Source organism: Oncorhynchus clarkii, chromosome 13 (assembly GCF_045791955.1).
Source record: "Oncorhynchus clarkii lewisi isolate Uvic-CL-2024 chromosome 13, UVic_Ocla_1.0, whole genome shotgun sequence".
Lineage (NCBI taxonomy): Eukaryota > Metazoa > Chordata > Actinopteri > Salmoniformes > Salmonidae > Oncorhynchus > Oncorhynchus clarkii.
Genome location: NC_092159.1, coordinates 47,429,861 through 47,449,496, shown reverse-complemented (window position 1 = coordinate 47,449,496; position 19,636 = coordinate 47,429,861). Strand labels below are relative to the sequence as shown.

Below are 19,636 nucleotides of genomic sequence, written 5' to 3'. Positions count from 1 at the left end.
TTATTTCTTTCATCACATTCCCAGTGGGTCAGAAGTTTACATACACTCAATTAGTATTTGGTAGCATTGCCTTTAAATTGTTTAACTTAGGACAAATGTTTTGGGTAGCCTTCCACAAGCTTCCCACAATAAATTGGGTGAATTTTGGCCCATTCCTCCTGACAGAGCTGGTGAAACTGAGTCAGGTTTGTAGGCCTCCTTGCTCGCACACACTTTTTCAGTTCTGCCCACAGATTTTCTATAGGATTGAGGTCAGGGCTTTGTGATGGCCACTCCAATACCTTGACTTTGTTGTCCTTCAGCCAATTCGCCACAACTTGTGGAAGTATGCTTGGGGTCATTGTTCATTTGGAACACCCATTTGAAACCAAGCTTAAACTTCCTGACTGATATTCTGAGATGTTGCTTCAATATATCCACATAATTTTACCTCCTCATGATGCCATCTATTTTGTGAAGTGCACCAGTCCCTCCTGCAGCAAAGCACCCCCACATTGATGCTGCCACCGCGGTGCTTCACGGTTGGGATGGTGTTCTTCGGCTTGCAATCCTCCCCCTTTTTCCTCCAAACATAACGATGGTCATTATGGCCAAACAGTTCTATTTTTGTTTCATCAGACCAGAGGACATTTCTCCAAAAAGTACGATCTTTGTCCCCATGTGCAGTTGCAAACTGTAGTCTGGCTTTTTTTATGGCGGTTTTGGAGCAGTGGCTTCTTCCTTGCTGAGCGGCCTTTCAAGTTATGTCGATATAGGACTCGTTTTACTGTGGATATAGATACCTTTGTACCTGTTTTCTCCAGCATCTTCACAAGGTCCTTTGCTGTTGTTCTGGGATTGATTTGCACTTTTCGCACCAAAGTACGAGACAGAACGCATCTCCTTCCTGAGCGGTATGAAGGCTGCGTGGTCCCATGGTGTTATACTTGCGTACTACTGTTTGTACAGATGAACGTGGTACCTTCAGGTGTTTGGAAATTGCTCCCAAGGATGAACCAGACTTCTGGTGGTCTAAAAAAATTCTGAGGTCTTGGCTGATTTCTTTTGATTTTCCCATGATGTCAAGCAAAGAGGCACTGAGTTTGAAGGTAGGCATTGAAATACATCCACAGGTACACCTCCAATTGACTCAAATTATGTCAATTAGCCTATCAGAAGCGTCTAAAGCCATGACATCATTTTATGAAATTTTCCAAGCTGTTTAAAGGCACACTAAACTTAGTGTATGTAAACTTCTGACCCACTGGAATTGTGATACAGTGAATTATAAGTGAAATAATCTGTCTGTAACCAATTGTTGGAAAAATGACTTGTGTCATGCACAAAGTAGATGTCCTAACCGACTTGCCAATACTATAGTTTGTTAACAAGAAATTTGTGGAGTGGTTGAAAAACAAGTTTTAATGACTCCAACCTAAGTGTATGTAAACTTCCAACTTCAACTGTATGTCACCAGTAGGCCTGTACCGTTAATCTCCAGTCATTTTGTTACATTAATTTCTGTTAATGCATGTATTAATTACAGTAATTTGCCATTCTCATTCTCGGAATGGAAACATTGTTTGCAAAATTCACAACCTCCTACACTTGTGAGAAACAAGTTAATGTAGGAAAGTGCCCATTTGGCAATGTCTGATATCTGATTGTCTTAACTCCACCCACAAAGAAAATGAGATTCTCAAAAAAAAAATATTCACCTCACACCTCACTCGTAAGTCAACAGTCTGTTTTTTTAACATCCATTGCGAATGATTTGAAATGTTTTTGTTGAAACATCATTCCAACACCTCCAGCCTCCATAATCACCAAACCTCAGTATGAAAGACCATAATATCATGATCAGTGGATTCGGAAAGTATTCAGACCCTTTGACTTTTTCCACATTTTGTTACGTTGCAGCCTTTTTCTAAAATATATTAAATGGCTTTTTTTTCCTCAAGCTACACACAATACCCCAGAATGACAAAGCAAAAACAGTTTTTTACAAAAACGAAAATAACACATTTACGTAAGTATTCAGAACCTTTACTCAGTACTTTGTTGAAGCACCTTTGGCAGCAATTACAGCCTTGAGTCTTCTTGGGTATGACGCTACAAGCTTGGCACATCTGTATTTGGGGTGTTTCTCCCATTCTCCTCTGCAGATCCTCTCAAGCTCTGTCAGGTTGGATGAAGAACATAGCTGCACAGCTATTTTCAGGTCTCTCCAGAGATGTTTGACCAGGTTCAGGTCCGGGCTCTTGTTTGGCCCCTCAAGGACATTCAGAGACTTGTCCCGAAACCACTCCTGTGTTGTCTTGGCTTTGTGCTTAGGGTTGCTGTCTTGTTGGAAGGTGAACATTCACCCTGAGGTCCTGAGCACTCTGGAGCAGGTTTTCATCAAGGATCTCTCTTTACTTTGCTATGTTCTTTCCCTTGATCCTGACTAGTCTCCCAGTCCCTGCAGCTGAAAAACATCCCCACAGCATGATGCTCACACCATCATGCTTCACCGTAGGCATAGTGGCAGGTTTCCTCCAGACGTGACGCTTGGCATTCAGGCCAGAGTTCAATCTTGATTTCATCAGACCAGAGAATCTTGTTTCTCATGGTCTGAGAGTCTTTAGGTGCCTTTCGGCAAACTCCAAGTGGGCTGTCATGTGCCTTTTACTGAGGAGTGGCTTCCGTCTGGCCACTCTACCATAAAGGCCTGATTGGTGGAGTGCTGCAGAGATGGTTGTCCTTCTGGAAGTTTCTCCCATCTCCACAGAGGAACTCTGTTGCTCTGTCAGAGTGACCATCGGGTTCTTGATCACCTCCCTCGCCAAGGCCTTGTCCCCCAATTGCTCAGTTTGGCCGGGCGGACAGTTCTAGGAAGAGTCTTAGTGGTTTCAAACTTCTTCCATTTAAGAATGATGGAGGCCACTGTGTTCTTCGGAACCTTCAATGCGGCAGAATTGTTTTGGTGCCCTTCACCAGATCTGTGCTTTGACACAATCCTGTCTCGGACAATTCCTTCGACCACATTACTTGGTTTTTACTCTGACATGCACTGTCAACTGTGGGACCTTATATAGACAGGTGTGTGCCTTTCTAAATCATGTCCAATCAATTGAATTTACCACATGTGGACTCCAATCAAGGTTGTAGAACATCTCAAGGATGATCAATGGAAACAGGATTTCGAACTTTGAGTCTCATAGCAGAGACTGGTGTCATTATGGGGTATTGTGTGTAGAATGATGAAGTAATTATTGGCGGGGAGGGGGCAAATCGACCTGTTCTGAACATCGGAGTCGCATCATTTAAAACATTTTTTTAAAAACCTTTATTTAACCAGGCAAGTCAGTTAAGAACAAATTCTTATTTTCAATAACAGTGGGTTAACTGCCTTCAGGGGCAGGACGACAGATTTGTACCTTGTCTGCTTGGGGGTTTGAACTTGCACAACCTTCCGGATACTAGTCCAACGCTCTAACCACCAGGCTACCCTGCCGCCCCATGCAGACTTAGAAATCTCTAGCCACTTTAATAATTACAAATGGGATGTAATAAATGTATCACTAGTCACTTTAAACAAGGTCACTTTATATAATGTTTACATACCCGACATTACATCTCATATGTATATACTGTACTATATACCATCTACTGCATCTTGCCTATGCCATTCGGCCATCACTCATCCATATATTTATATGTACATATTCTTATTAATTCCTTTACACTTTTGTGTATAAGGTAGTTGTGAAATTGTTAGATTACTTGTTAGATATTACTACACGGTCAGAACTAGAAGTACAAGCATTTCGCTACACTTGCATTTACATCTGCTAACCATGTGTATGTGACCAATAACATTTGATTTGATTTAGAATGTATTAGAAATCAAAACATACAGCTTAAGGTTTGTATCACAACTAAAGTTGCATAAATAATTAAGCATATAAGAGGACCTGTTTCAAATGATCACTTTGTTAACTGTGTTCCCTCGTTTGGAAAAATATATTTTATATTTTATTCAGCTATATTCAATTGTATTCCTCTTACTTCAAAATAATGCCATGGGAATTATAAGCAAACCTTGTCTGCTAAATGAACTAGTGTGGCCTACAGCCATATTGCATAGCCAGATCAGGACCTAACATGTGGACAACTCAGAATATGCTATTCTGTTCTTCTGAAATAGGCAACATTTTCTTCATATCATCATTTTCTTTAGACCTGCCTAAAATAAATAGATTGATTGTAATGTGTAGGCTATATTAAATGGATTTGTTAAGAGTTTTTTTAAATGTAGATGTTCCAAAGATCTGCATCAGTGGCTTATAGGCTATGCGTGGAAGCCTATGTACGCTAAATGTGTTTATGTTAATTAACGGTCAATTACCGTGAGACTGGCCGTCATTTGCATGACAATTACCGTCTGACACAATTCTATGATCTCTACTGCCCTACTTGTTAGGAGCTCAAATAGAATTGGTTTGATCCCACCTCACAAACCTAAGTGCTCTGTGTTGTTGGTGCTGGAATGGGAAGGGGACAAGATGTTTTGCATGTAACCAATACAGTTTTCAAGATCTATAACTTTCAAATCGCAGCATTATATGATGCAAAATGCATCATTCCAGCTGTATTTCGAAAGTTATATATCTTGAAAACGTGATTGCTGACATGCAAAACATTTTGGGACTGAATCAACAATGGACTAAAGAAACAAATACCAAAAAATAGTTTTTGGGTGGAGTTTTCCTTTAATTAATCTGTTCGTGCCACTGAGATTTTGTTGGGTGTCGTTGATACAGTCCATCACCACCATTGACTGAATGATTAGCTATGTAGACCAATTATTAATGTTGTTATATAATGGGTTACTTCGCTTATGTACACCAATATTAACCTGCAATTAAACAAAAAGTATTTAGCTAGATAAAAGCAATATTTGTTATTCTATATCCTGCTATTCTGTACAATAATAACTCATATCTTGAAATGTTCTAACCTGAAACGCCACCTGGTGGTGACCAAACAGAATGTTTACCAATAATTCACTGGTAGACAGGGAGTGTACGTTGAAAATGCTACAACAGAGGAACCTGCGGGTAAATACACTGATAAAAGCATATGGATTGGTATTTTATTAACTTAAATTAAGGGATGGTTAGATTTACTCTAAATATTTAAGTTAATATTCAGTCATTCAACCTGGTCAATCAGAGGGAGTACGTTTTGATTTTCTAGCTAACGTTAGCTACACAGTTAACGTTAAATGCCTTCATGATGAGACAACCGCCTTTCCATGTCATTTGAATGTAGCTAGTGCTGGTGGTAACGTTACAACACCATTACAACAGCATTATTTGTCCGTTGTTTCTAAATGCTTAAAAAGGTAGCTAGTGACCAAATATACTAGCTAAGTTTGTGAAAGAATAGCTAGACAGTAGCTTCTAGTCGTCTAGCCAAAGCAAATTTGCAGACTTCTTGGGATTTCCCTTCGCTGTGGTTAGTCACCTTGACGCTTTACTTTAGCTAGCTAGCTAGCTAACATTAGCTATTACATTTGCTCAGATTTAACGCTGCTGCAGTCAGAGAAACATCATGGTAAGTATCGTATACTATCTAAATCAAGATAAGAGTAATTTATCACAAGTCTACTAATACATTATTGGTCATTCTGCAAGATCAACCCTCTTAAAATGTAACAGTGCTCAGTGTAGGTTGTTGAGAGCTAGCTAATTCCCCACAACAAGATAGCTTCTAGTTAAAGCTAACAAGTTTATTCAAGTGCCAGTCACCCCCATTGATTGCAGCGAACTTTGTTTTAAAACCCCTAACCTGGGTGGGTATAATTTATTTAACGTTCCAACAGGAAACTGTTCCAAAAACTTCGTAAATAACAAGGTTGCCAACAAACAACGCATACAAAGTTGTATAGCGACCGAATAAGATAGCCCACTCCCTACCGGGTATGTCATTAAGTTTTTCACTCACCGCGTTTATTCCGAAAAATGTCTATCCTCACTCTGGTAGCCCATGGACAAACATTAAGAATAAGCTTTGTGGTGAGTTGATGCCTATTCGACAGCTAGTTAGCAAGGTGAATTTATCGTGCTACTTTGTATGCGTTGTTTGGCAATCTTGTATTTTACTAAGTTTTTGGAACAGATTCCTGTTGGAAAGTTCCACAAATTAAACACACCCCCTATCCTATGTGTTCCTAATCGATACAGGCTAAACAGAAGAAAGGACAGAAGAGTAAGTCCCTCTGATGTTGTTATTTACCTATTTAAATCCTGCACAATACAACTTCAATGGTGCGCACAGAATCATTCAATATGATGTTTTTGTACTACAGGTTCAATTGATGATATGTTAGGAGACCTGTTGGGAGATGATGGTATGTGATTACATCCCTACAACAGATCTATGACCATTCAAACTGACAAATCATTAGTATAATATACTGTACGTACACACTGTGTAGTGATAAAGTTTTCCTGTTTATTTGTACAGATTTCCCAGTGAAGGCCAAAGCTCCAGCCCGTGAAGCAGGCAGACTAGGACCTCCTCTACCATCACACAGTGGAAAACGGTGAGTTAACTGGGACTGAAAAAAATGTACTGCCAGATCAGAGAGTAGTCTCAACTCTTTCTTTCGTGACTATTTAGACAGAGGATACTGACAGTCTGCTTGCTCATTCTATGCGTTTTGGTTCTCCAGCTCACTATTGGGCGACGACGACTTCTTCAGCAAACTGGCTGAGGAAGCTGAAAATGATGAGGTGAGTTGGCAGATCATACATTAAGTATGGCAGGGAGGCTGTTGACTATGTTTTCCTTCATATACATATTTTATATTCACTTCCAATCCAGGGCTCTGATGTTTCTGAGGCTGATCCCACAGCCTTACTGGAGAGCATGAAGGTAATGGTGCCTTGTTCTAATGACAAATCCTCAGGGAGTAAGCCTCCAGGCTTTATGTGTGAACGTTCATAACCTAGCTGTGTCTGTTCTATCCTTACATAGGACATAGATGATATGGACGCTGATCTCTTTGGATCAAAGAAAAAGCCCAGTTCAGCCCCAGCTCAGAGTAAAGGCTCCGGCATTGGAGGACCTACGAAAAATCCTCCTAAATCAGGAAACAAGTTAAAAGGAGGAATCTCAGATGAGCCAGACATTGAGGAGAAGAAGCCAAGTTCTGCTCCTGCATCGACAGCACGTGGCTACAAGAGGTTCAGCTTCACTGGTGAGGTGACTGTCTGGGTCTTTGGCTAGTCTGGCTACACTGGGCCACCAAATTAGTATTAATACCATGCAAATATACATAATTGTACATTATTTCTCCCCATTGCTGCATTGCTTCAGATTATGATGATGATGATGTTCTTGCCCCAAAAACTGACACAAAAGGTACCAAAGCTAACAGTTGGACCCATGTATAGACCAAAAAATATCAGGTCAACTGTAAAATCCATTAGAGTGGCCCTAAGTGTAGAGTTCTTAACACCATAAAGCATATCAATATCAAAACAGTATCCCCAGCTCTGGTATCATATCTGTTGTCTACAGACTTTGATGACCCTTTGGCTGACCTGTTAGATGATCTACCCATAGAAGACAAAAATGAGCCAAAAATCACCAAAAAAGCTCCTCCAGAGAAATCAGTGCTGCCCCCAGACTCCCCTATCATAAAGAAAAAAGAAACAGGTTGGTGAACTTTTGTGTTTTATACATTTTAACATACATTCTGGCTCTCTTCTTTTGGGTATCAAATGCATATATTTCTCCTGTAAGCCTCACCAGCTCCAGTTCCAAAAAAGCGGGACGAGCTTACGTTTGATGATGACGAGGATGACCTAATGAATGCATTGGGGTTTGGGGAGAGTCCCAAAGAGAGCCCTAAGAAGAATGAGACCGTGCTCATACCAAAGAATGAGAGGTAGGGTCTCAAATGCCTCAGTCAACATAAGTTCCAACCAAGGCTATTACAAAACTTATGGACTATGATAAACCCAACAAAAAGTTCATTTGAAATGTAACTTCCCTGTTCCTCTGCGCTGACTGTCTCTAGCAGCAGTGAGCTCCCTCAAAGAGCACGCACCAGGCTAGATGAGATTCTGGGGCGTGGGACTTCCCCTCGCCTTCTGGAGCGCCCTCCAACAGGGGAGAGGAAGGACCCTCCGCAGCAGCAGGAAAAGCAGAAGCATCATCAGGAGACCCCCATTACTAAAGGTAGCTAACACTCCATGTTGTGTGATATAGTATTCTTGAATGAATGAAATGAGAGTTGATGTTTCCCTTTGTCAGACCCCTTCCTAGAAGAAGACTTGACGTTCGGTTCCTATCAACCTACACTGGTCACTACACCGGAGGGACGCCACTCACGCAGACAGTCGGTCAGGTAAGTCAGAGCTCTAGCAGAAGCCCTCAGTTTGTTTTGGTCAAAGCCTGGATAAATGCTTAGTTGGGTCAATAACAAGTACATCATATTTAGATAAGCTTCAGGAACACATATTATATGTCAGCTACTGGACCAGAGTGTATGACAAAGGAAATGGCCACCATCTAAGATTAGCCACTCCTTTTCAGATTCTCCACTGAGGACAACAGTGCCTCTTCTCCTGAGAAGAAACCCAAACCCATCACCCCCACCACGCTCACCCCTACCTTTCCCCGGCCTGCTGCAGACTGGCTGGGGCTCTCGCAGGATGATGAGGAAGAGCCCCCGCCTGTACCAGAACCCTTGAAGACCCCCTCCTCTTCGTCAGTGGGAAGCAAACCCTCCTCTTCTGGCAACCACATTCCACAGCCATCGACAGAGACTCCAAACACCTCCTTTAAATACTCCAAACCAGTAGGACCCAGTGTAGAGGTCTCTGCAAGCCAAAAGCATGAAGATGATTGGCTATCAGGGGCATTGAGCAGGAAGAAGACTCAATCATCCACACGGTCAGAGGAAAAGAGGACAACCCAGGAAGACTTTCTGGGGTTTGGAGACGAGGTGGATCTGGAGTCATTTCTCAGGTAAGGCTATAGGACTAGGTAAGGCTAGGACTAGGGTACTCTACAGTGAAGGCTGGGTCATACTTCCACAGTTCTAGAGAAACGTCTACAATAGAAGCGACTGCTTACATCTCAGTATGTTGACATTGATTGTCTGTTACTTCCTCAGCAAACGTGGTTCTTCACCAGCTTCCAGGAGGAAAGATGCATCCACCCCCAACAAGGAACCAGGGTATGATCAACCTTAATCTAAATAGCTGTGATGTATAATATCTACCACTGCAATATTGCCCCAGTGTGCTATAGTTCTGGTGCTTTTGGACATTGAGGTCAGGATTATGTTCCTTCTCTTCAAGAGATTCTCCTCAGCCCAGGGAGCCCTCCCACAGACAGCACAGCCCTACTGCTCATTCTACCCCAGTGAGAGAGGACCAGTTCAGGCCTGGTATGTTACTCACTCCCATCTTAGAGGACCCAGCTAACCATGTCCCTTTTCCCTCTACGTTGTGCTATTCAACTTCTACCTCATGGGAAGCATCTTTTATAACAAACATTGTTTTTTCAAGCCAAGTCTCTTTCTAGTCATTTAGCTGACCCAGAGCCTACTAGAATGTCTACACCTATCCCACCTGACCTTCCTGAGCAGACACAGGAAACCAATCACAAATTCACTAGTGACCCTGCTGAGCCAATAGGGACAAAGAGTCATGCCCAGCCCCGACCAGCTCATTCCACTGCTGAAGAAACTGAGCCTATCAGGCAGAATTCACACACAGACCACACCCCTCACTTACCAACACCTAAGACCCGTACTGAGCTTGTCTCACATACACAACCCACAGTCATGTCAAAGGCACACATCAGCTCTCCCCTCCCCACAGATACCAGTCGAGCAGTCCACTCATCTCCTCCACAATCCCCCACAATAGTCATCCAACATCCCCCCACCAAACCTCAGCCTTTCCCCTCCTCTCAACTAGTCTCCCCCTTTCTATCCACAGCTGTGTCTGCTAGAGTAGGCTTCTATCCTGACCAGACCCCAGACCCCTCTCCCCTGCCAACATCTGCTACCATTAGCTTCCCCCTGCCCCAACAGTACCATCCACCAGCCCTGCAGGATCAGAGGGAGCCAGGATGGCCAAGTCAAGCAGAGCTGCCCCCTAACTACCCTGCCCAGCCAAGGCAGTCTATGTCTGGCCCCATGCCCCATGCTATGATGCCTGGCTTTATGCAGTGTAGGTACTCTTAGGGAAACATAGGGATGGATAGCTTATGGACAGTAGTCATTTTGAATAACTTTCTAACTGTATTCATATTTCTAATAGTTATGCCTCTAGTTTCTTATCAATCACTGGCATTGATGATGGGCAGATTGTCCTGATTGACACATACTGTTCTTGGTTTCCCAGTGCCACAGCAAAGCCAGATGCAGAACACTGCACCTGTTGTCCAACCACAGGTATGTAGAGGCCTTTCTATTTTTTGTTTATATGCCCTAATGTCATTATGGATGATATATGTTTGGAAACCATAAGTCACTTATTTAATTGTTTAACATTCTTTTAAACAGGTGTCTCTTTCAGCCAACAGTTTGCAACAACTCTTGCTACAACAGCAGGTGAAACAAATCTCCAATCACCTTTTCATTTGATGGAAACACTTCACATTTCATTCGTTTTACTAATTTGAACACAGATACCTTAGGTTTTATCAGATGTTCCCCTTTGAGAGTCTTCGGTAACTTGACTTTGGTATCCGTCTCTGACCGAAGTTGGAGTCCCAGCTGCTGGGGTTAGGGGGAGCTGTGGATGTAGCTGGGCTGCAGAGACTGAAGAGAGACACTGAGAAGCAGAATGGACATCTAGCTTTAAAGGCCTGCATCATCAAACTGGAGGAACAGGTATCTATCAACTGTCTTTTTGACAGTGCTCTTCCTCTTTCTACCACTTCCATAAACAACATTCAGCTGACTACTGCGTATTCTCTTCCAGGTGAGATCTCTACAGCAGGAGCTAGACCAGAACCAGATGTTGCTGGAGAGTGTTCAGCAGAGACACAAGCAGGACACTGAGCTCATGGAGAACACACACAGGTATGACAGGAGCTCGGAGACCTATAGAGGTCCTGCCACCACCACAGACTGAATCACTACCTCTTTACCCAAAAGAGTGTGTGTGCATCCACCAGGGCTCGTGTGAAGCTGCTTGACGATTCCGCGGCACAGCGAGAAGCACGGGCACGACAGGAATGCGAGGACCTAGCAGAGCGCCTAGCCACCGTCACACGTATCGCTGAACAGGAGCGTATGGAGCTGCAGGCAAAGCACCAGCGCAGACTGGCCCAAACCCAGCAGGACAGAGACCGAGAGGTGGAGCGACTCAGAGACCTACAGAGGTAGGGGGCTGCAAGATACCACATTAGAGAACAAGAGATTGTGGCCATGCCTGTATTTTCTCCCTAAAGCTCAGCTATTTGGGGCAGCAGGGTAGCCTAGTGGTTAGAGTGTTGGACCGGAAGGTTGCAAGTTCAAATCCCCGAGCTGACAAGGTGCAAATCTGTCCTTCTGCCCCTGAACAGGCAGTTAACCCACTGTTCCTAGGCAGTCATTGAAAATAAGAATTTGTTCTTAACTGACTTGCCTAGTTAAAAAGATAAAATAAAATATTTTCACAGCTTGTGGATAAAAGAATGTATCTTTATATTTCCATAATGTTCCTTAATTTTTCTTTGTCACGGTTTCCTTCCTCTAGGAAGTCTATTTTGGAGATGAAGAAAGACCACGAGGATCAGGTCCAGAGGCTGAAGAGATTGAAGGATGAGGAGATTGATGCTGTGACCAGTGCCACATCACAAACCAGGTCACACATGCATTTCTACTCAACTCATTTTTAACCATACTCTGCTTAATCTCCGACCTTTGCATAAGAATTATAGAGGACATGCTACATGTAGCCAAACTCGTAACTTACTACAGGTTGACATCATATAGTCTCTCTCATTCTGTGTATTGGTGTTGTAGGTCCCTGACAGTGGTGATTGAGCAGATGGAGCATTTCTCCCACAGGCTGGGGGACCTTTCATCTCGGGTGGAGAGCACCCATGAGAACACAGCCCAGGGGCTGGAGCAGGGGGCACGGCAGAGAGACGAACAGCTCCGAGGTATCATACCACCACTCAGTTTTATGAAGAAAAAAAAATGATTTTCATAATACTGCTGTTTCTATTTATTTTCCCTTCAGTCAGTGAGAACGTCACAATGTTATGTGAAAGTCAGCTTGTCTACTCTTTCAGTGATGCAGGACCGTCTGGGCCAGCAGCAGAGGGCCATGGCAGAGGAGAGAACAAGGCTCAAAGAAGTCATCGCCAAGATGGACACCCAGCTGGCTGAGCAGCAGAGGCAACTAGAGAAGGTCAGGAGTCACTCAGAGGTCTTTGTTGACTGTGCTTCTATGACAGGTCGTCATTGTAAATACGATTCTTCTTAATTTAATTGTATAAATAAAAGGTAAAATAAAACTTGCCATGTCACCCTGAGGGAAAAAATGGGACTGTAAAGGAAAACGTGTCTTGAGTGACTTAATTTTAGGTGTTGTGTGTCAACACAGAGCTCCAGACTAACATTTTCAGTTGGTGGCACCACGGCCCTAAAAAATGTTGGGGACAGCTTCACAATAGAATACATTTGAGGCACCATCTTATAAAATCATTCACAATGTTTTATTATCATATATGCAGTCACTTTAACTATACATTCATGTACATACTACCTCAACTGGGCTGACCAACCAGTGCGCCCACACATTGGCTAACCGGGGTATCTGCATTGTTTCCCGCCACCCCCTATTTTACGCTACTGCTACTCTGTTCATAGTCACTTTTACCATTTCTACATGTAAATACTACCTCAATCAGCCTGACTAACCGGTGTCTGTATGTAGTCTCGCTACTTTTATAGCCTTTCTTTACTTACCTAATACATTTTTTGCACTATTGGTTAGAGCCTGTTTTATTGACAATTACATGAAGTTGATGCAAAGAGTCAATATTTGCAGTGTTGACCCTTCTTTTTCAAGACCTCTGCAATCCGCCCTGGCATGCTGTCAATTAACTTCTGGGCCGTATCCTGACTGATGGCAGCCCATTCTTGCATAATCAATGCTTGGAGTTTGTCAGAATTTGTGGGTTTTTGTTTGTTCACCCACCTCTTGTGGATTGACTACAAGTTCTCAATGGAATTAAGGTCTGGGGAGTTTCCTGGCCATGGACCCAAACTATCAATGTTTTGTTCCCCAAGCCACTTAGTTATCACTTTTGCCTCATGTTGGAAAAGGCTTTGTTCATCACCAAACTGTTCCTGGATGGTTGGGAGAAGTTGCTCTCGGAGGATATGTTGGTACCATTCTTTATTCATGGCTGTGATCTTAGGCAAAATTGTGAGTGAGTGAGCTCCCTTGGCTGAGAAGCAACCCCACACGGTCTCAGGATGCTTTACTGTTGGCATGACACAGGACTGATGGTAGCGCTCACCTCGTCTTCTCCAGACAAGCTTTTTTCCGGATGCCACAAACAATCGAAAAGGGGATTCAGAGAAAATGACTTTACCCCAGTCCTCAGCAGTACAATCCTTGTACCTTTTGCAGAATATCAGTCTGTCCCTGATGTTTTTCCTGGAGAGAAGTGGCTTCTTTGCTGTCCTTCTTGACACCAGGCCATCCTCCAAAAGTCTTTGCCTCACTGTGCGTGCAGATGCACTCACACCTGCCTGCTGCCATTCCTCAGCAAGCTCTGTACTGGTGGTGATTTAGGTGCAATCTTACTGGCAGCAATATCCTTTCCTGTGAAGCCCTTTTTGTACAAAGCAATGATGAAGGCACATGTTTCCTTGCAGGTAACCATGTTTGACAGAGGAAGAACAAAGATTCCAAGCACCACCCTCCTTTTGAAGCTTCCAGTCTGTTATTCGAACTCAATCAGCATGACAGTGATCTCCAGCCTTGTCCTCATCAACACTCACACTTGTGTTAACGAGAGAATCACTTGACATGTCAGCTGGTCCTTTTGTGGCATGGCTAAAATGCAGTGGAATTTTTTTTTGGGGGGGGGTTCAGTTAGTTTAAGTCAAAAAGGGACTTTGAAATTAATCTGTTCACTTTTCATAACATTCTGCAGTATATACCAACTGAGGCAGCAGACTTTGAAAATTAATATTTGGCCGTGACCTGTTGTATTCTGCGCATGTGACATTTGATTTGATGAAGTGTAACAGATGTTATTCAAATAAATTACATTAACATGTCCAAGCAGGAATGCATGATTCAAATTGTTTATATGCAACCTAATCCAGTGATTGAATTTGGTTCACAATTAGTAAAAAAAAATTAAAAAAAAGAAAATAGGTCTCCAGAGGTTTCAGCATATGTACCTTGATCTTTGTGCGCTATTATATAGGCCTAATTTAATTACTGCTAATTCACCAGCCGAGGAAATGGAAACCAAAAACATTAGCTAGATCTAAATGAACACCTATTGCTAGAAGCATGCATTCATCTAACAGTGAATAACGTCAAAAATAATAATTTGGCCGATGTGCAATTTCACTGCCATATCAGAACAGTGTGCTTTGAGCTCAGTAATGATCATTAAGATGTGCATTATACTTGCGGAGACCCCTCCATTTTTAACATGGATAACTAGCTTGCTTCTGAAGTTATTTGGAAATGCATGAGGCTCGCTCATTACAGCATCTGGACCCATTGAAACAGGCAGGTACAGTGGCACAGCAGACACATGAGGATAATGCACTTCACTGTTGAACAAATTCATGGTTATATCCACCCAAAAAATGGAATGTTTTGAGGTGACCAGGTAGAATGTGCAGCTCGCACCAGTGTCACCAATAAGACGTACTTGCACAGCCAAGTAAAAGGGTTACTATTATATTCACAAATAGAGGTTTGGTCTTAATTTGCATAAGTAGTTCACTTTTCCTTCCATTTCCCCATAATGTCATATTATGATTGTGTTGTAGGAGCGCTGGAGAGTGAATGCAGAGCAGGCTAAGGCCGACTCATCTCAGAGAGGCCTGGACGAGGAGAGACGCTCTCTAACTCAGCACATCAGCATGGAGAGAGAGGAGCTGGAGAGGGCAAAAGTAAGACAGATACTGAGGTAGAAGTGGTTAAAGATGTCTGCCAGATCCCTACTCAAGTGTTTCCCAACCCTGGTCCTCAAGTAGCCCCTATAGTACACCTGATTCAACTAATCATCAAGCCCTGAATGAGGTGTCAGGTTGGGGGTACTGGAGGAACAGGGTTGGTAAACACTGACTTAGAAGACCCCTACTCCCCTCCATGTCTAGAGTGCCCTGTTGGAGGAGCAGCAGCAGGTAATGCAGCGCTGTGCAGAGGAGAGAAGGAAGCTGGCGGCTGAGTGGACCCAGTTCCACACCCAGGAGAAGCAGAGGCAGGACCGAGCAGAGCGGGAGGCCAGCCGGGCACTGGAGAGGGATGCCCACAGAGAGGGCTCCATCATCAGCATGGCGCAGGTACTGCAGACTAGGGGCTAGGATAGGACAAGAGCTTGTATGTCTATCATTGTCGCACGCAAACTGCCAGCATGTTCAAGCAATGGGGTTCACCTATCCCAATCATTACATTTCACTCACTTGATCAAGCAATTAAGATTTGCAGAGCTTTGAAACAGGCCGTCTTCTGTAATCACCAGGAACAGGTGGACCTGAAGCTGCGTGCTGGGGAGCTAAAGCAGCATGAGGCAGCTGTAGCACGGGAGAGGGAGGCTCTGGAGAGACAGAGGGAGGAACTGGATAGGGAAAAGGAGAGGCTGAGTGGTACAGGCCTGCAGCTGAAGACACGTGCTCAAGAGGTAGAGGCCTTCAGCAAGGTCTGGATCACAACCTCATCACTATTAGCTAGCTATTGAGTTGGCAGTAATGTATATAAATCATTGGTTGTATGCGATTGAGTGGAGGTAGCACAATGCTGTGACTGGGCGCACTGCTTCGGTATTTGCAGCTGGCATCAGAAAAATATAATGAGGGGGAGAAGGCCCTACAGGAGTCGAGACAGGTGGAGACTGAGCACCAGACCAGGCTGAGGAGCATCCACTCCCAGATGGAGAGACTGAGACAGCAGGAACAGCACCTCCATCAGGTCAATAAGTAGGGGGGGTATACCAGCCAATCTTCCACCAGCCTCTGCTGGTACACATCAGGAACAGCACATTATGGTTGGAAATGGGTTTCATTCCAGCCAGTCCTCCTATAGCGCCTTTGAATTGTGTACAAATCATATCCAGACTTATGGAAATGTTAGTGTAACAAACCATTTCTGCAGGAGAGAATGAAGATGACTGAGCAGCGTAGAGAAATGGAGGCACTCAAGCACAACCTTCCAATCACTCCTTTCCCTCAAGCTATGGCCCCTATATTCACAGGTGGGCTGAGCCATTTTCAAAACAAATATTTTTTGCTGAATCAACACAGAACAGCTTATTTTACAATATTTTAAATACTGCAGACTTCAGACCAGTGTTGGCAGTACCCCAGACGGCCTCCACCAAGGCTGTTCGCCAGCCCCCACCCCTGGTCTCTAGTCCGGATTCAACAGAGCTCCAGGCCAGATTGGCCCTGCTCAGGCACACAGCAGAGAAGGTAACTAATGCATTACTAACCAAATCAAGTGCTTACAATCAGCTCAAAGTTGAATAGTTTGATCCAATTTCAGAGGGCCAATGCAGTTAACAGAAGTCAGCTTTGAACATTACCCTAGATGTTATAGTAAAGATGGAACAAGCAGAGTAGTTTCAAAATCTTTATTGTAGATAAATGTACTTGTTTTATCTTCTTAGGATCGTGACTTTCTGCAGGACGAGCAGTTCTTCCTGGACACACTCAAGAAAGCACCTTACAATTCAGCCTTTCACACTGATTAACTGTGGGGCTTAAAGCCCTGTGACTTTCTGGTATTAAGTACACCATTAAAACTTGACATTCTCTAATGTTTGCATTGAACTAGTTTCTTTGTGTCAGTCACTGATCATTAATTTGGTGAATTTCAGTTCTTGAGTCCTGTCCTTGGCACGTCTTTGACCCCATTACCTAAAATAAATAAAAACATCTAGTAAGCCAAGGAAGGGCTCCAACAGGCAACTGTTACCTTATAAAACCAGAAAGTGAGTACATATGGATCTCCCATCAAGCCTCAGGGGTTTCTATAAGTCAACACTGCTGTTCAGACAGGGATAACATGTTTCATCACAGGCTTGTTACCCTCTTCACATCTGATATTACGCATACCATTTAATTATCAGCCATAAGACTAATTCAGTTCATGTAGTTACCTGATCCCAATGGCATTACTTGCTGTATTTTCAGGGGTTCACATCCAGGTTGGCAGACCTGTAGAGAAATTATGTTAATTTGGTTCAATGCTACAATTGCCAAAAGCATGGTGACATTCGGGGCTGTGAATTTCTCAGAGCAGCTTTATCCAGCGTCAGTTATCGCATCAGACGGCACTTCCTATGCAGCATTTTCATCTCTGAAACCACAGTCACCATTAAAAAAATACTGTAAAGTAAAACCTGGCTGGACACTTACCAATTAACTGTCCTCTTGACCCAACGGCACTAGAAATATTTGAAATATTACTACATGTTCATCATGGTAATACTTTAATCATTATCCCACAATATTAATCTCCCATCAAGTCTCAGGGGTTTCTATAGGTCAACACTGTTGTTCAGACAGGGATAACTTGTTTCATCACAGACTTGTTACTATACCCTCCAGATTGAACATCATTACTTAGCAATCTGACCATCACTTAATATCCAAAGTAGTGGCTACCTGCTCTCATGGGAGTAACTTCATTGGAACATTCTCATGGAATCACACCCAGGTTGGCAGACCTGTAAAGAAATTACCATGTTTGGGTCGCATTACCACAACGGTCAAAGGCATTCTTTCACATTCAGGGCTGTGCATTTCTCAGAGCATCTTCAGTGCAAAGTAAACTAATCAATGTCTCCATTTGAGTCACAAGAGACCATAGAAGTTCTAGCTAGGTACTTACCAAGCAACTGTCACGTCACCCTCGGAGGCCACAACACTACAAGAAAGGGTATCAAGTAGTCCATTACTGCACAACTTCAATTAATTATCTTGCTATGCAACATGGCTGCATATAACCTTAAGAAACTACGCCACACAATACAGTTACTCAACTGACTACTGCCAAAACGTACCCATTCAAATCATACGAGTCTCCCATCAAGCCTCAGGGGTTTCAGTAAGTCAACACTGTTGTTCAGACAGGGATAACTTGTTTCATCACAGGCTTGTTAATTAAACTAGGTAGACACTTCAGACCTGTTCAAATCTGGACTGCCCAATTTAAAACTGGTCAAACGTAATCATGGATATTGTTTTACCTCTTGAGTGGACACAGCCCATAGGACTTCTCAAGTCCATCCACGTTCAAACGGCTCTGAAAGGTGCAGACAAAGATCAGACGGATACATAGCTAACCACATACAAGCTACAGTGGAAACAATGTCTCCGCGCTAGTAAATTGATCATAAATCTGCCGCAAATGTTGACGCAGACCACGTTCCCACAACTCAGGCGACCTGCACCACAGTGAATACTAAACAAAATCCCTACACTAACTAAAACCCGTTAAGTGATAAGGAAAATCAGGTAACGTATGTTACAGAACAATCAGGGTTCTTAATGTTATTTAAACAGGCCAGGCCTGGACTTTTGGTGAGAAAGCTAGCTAGCCATGTGGCTAGCAGTTAGCGAACTAGCTCCATTTGCACATGGCTAACAGTGGTTACTTACAATTTACACTCATGGTGGCTGGTCGACACTGGAGTTCGTAGTGTCTTTGAAGCATTTTGCTATGAGTTGATACAGATAGTTATCCCCCCCACCATAAAAAAACACACCAAAAATTCAACCCGCCACATATTCCCTGCACTACATACGTCCGAAAGACTGAATTTGTGCTTATGGTAGGTATTTATACATTTCAATACGTCATACGTCATGTGACTTAATGTGACCAATCTTGGACCAGTAGGGAGTGGGGTTTGGATTTCCCAGAGCAGACGTCAATTGGCACACATATCAGGAAGGCTACTCACTCAGCTGTTGGGTTGGGTGACTTAATGTTTTAATCAGTGGTTGCAATCTGTCTCACTGAATGCACCTATTAATACATATTTGTGATTTAATTTACATATTTTTCTTCTTTCTTTGCCCTCTGTTGCAAGCCAGTGTCCCTTGGTGCACATGTATGCACGTGTGGCACACTGGGAGGCATAAACTCCAGGACATAGCAGGCATATATCCGATTTTGTGAAATAATAATGGAAATATATATACCGGTAATCTAGACCTAAATGAACAACATGGGATATTCTGACCATATAGCCTACAAATAGACAAATGAGAGCCTTGGTTTGAAAATACCTAATTGCATTTGGTGAGGCTATAAGAGAGTAATGAATCTAAAGCATTGCATCTCGTCTTTACAAATAATATTCTAACATCAATAGATCGTATTATTTGCTACTGGTAAAATAGGGCCTTGAAGTAGCCTAGCCAATTCATTATCCACGAGGTAAA

General features: G+C 43.0%; 1 protein-coding gene, 1 long non-coding RNA gene and 3 other non-coding genes across 12 annotated transcripts; 1 reads left to right on the top strand and 4 right to left on the bottom strand.

Annotated features, from left to right (window-relative positions):
- The first annotated feature begins 5,015 nt into the window (after nt 1-5,015).
- Nucleotides 5,016-17,014, top strand: LOC139364929 (fas-binding factor 1 homolog). 8 transcript variants are annotated; one of them, XM_071102170.1, is made up of 30 exons: nt 5,022-5,081; nt 6,210-6,234; nt 6,335-6,376; nt 6,493-6,571; nt 6,701-6,761; nt 6,853-6,903; nt 7,006-7,228; nt 7,552-7,689; nt 7,777-7,921; nt 8,057-8,214; nt 8,290-8,383; nt 8,572-9,006; nt 9,155-9,217; nt 9,342-9,430; nt 9,987-10,220; nt 10,395-10,444; nt 10,556-10,603; nt 10,757-10,885; nt 10,977-11,077; nt 11,173-11,379; nt 11,736-11,843; nt 12,005-12,144; nt 12,277-12,395; nt 15,014-15,136; nt 15,344-15,529; nt 15,709-15,885; nt 16,017-16,154; nt 16,338-16,437; nt 16,521-16,654; nt 16,852-17,014. In XM_071102170.1, exons 1-30 carry the CDS (start codon nt 5,058-5,060, stop codon nt 16,933-16,935), a joined length of 3,705 nt encoding a protein of 1,234 aa, XP_070958271.1. In that variant the 5' UTR covers nt 5,022-5,057; the 3' UTR covers nt 16,936-17,014. The 8 variants fall into 8 exon arrangements, with proteins under 8 accessions (XP_070958275.1, XP_070958271.1, XP_070958270.1 ...); XM_071102169.1 differs by having other exon boundaries at nt 8,054-8,214; XM_071102171.1 differs by lacking the exon at nt 5,022-5,081 and adding an exon at nt 5,385-5,580 and having other exon boundaries at nt 8,054-8,214.
- LOC139364930 (uncharacterized) lies at nt 16,802-19,002 on the bottom strand. Its single transcript, XR_011626510.1, has 7 exons — nt 18,848-19,002; nt 18,436-18,491; nt 18,078-18,113; nt 17,852-17,913; nt 17,603-17,631; nt 17,344-17,401; nt 16,802-17,101 (listed from the first exon to the last, which is right to left on the bottom strand). It is a non-coding gene; the product is annotated as an uncharacterized lncRNA (long non-coding RNA).
- LOC139365345 (small nucleolar RNA SNORD49) lies at nt 17,476-17,548 on the bottom strand. The gene has a single exon (XR_011626632.1). It is a non-coding gene; the product is annotated as a small nucleolar RNA SNORD49 (small nucleolar RNA).
- On the bottom strand, nt 17,708-17,779 carry LOC139365342 (small nucleolar RNA R38). The gene has a single exon (XR_011626629.1). It is a non-coding gene; the product is annotated as a small nucleolar RNA R38 (small nucleolar RNA).
- Nucleotides 18,275-18,346, bottom strand: LOC139365344 (small nucleolar RNA R38). Its single transcript, XR_011626631.1, has one exon. It is a non-coding gene; the product is annotated as a small nucleolar RNA R38 (small nucleolar RNA).
- Nucleotides 19,003-19,636: the final 634 nt, after the last annotated feature.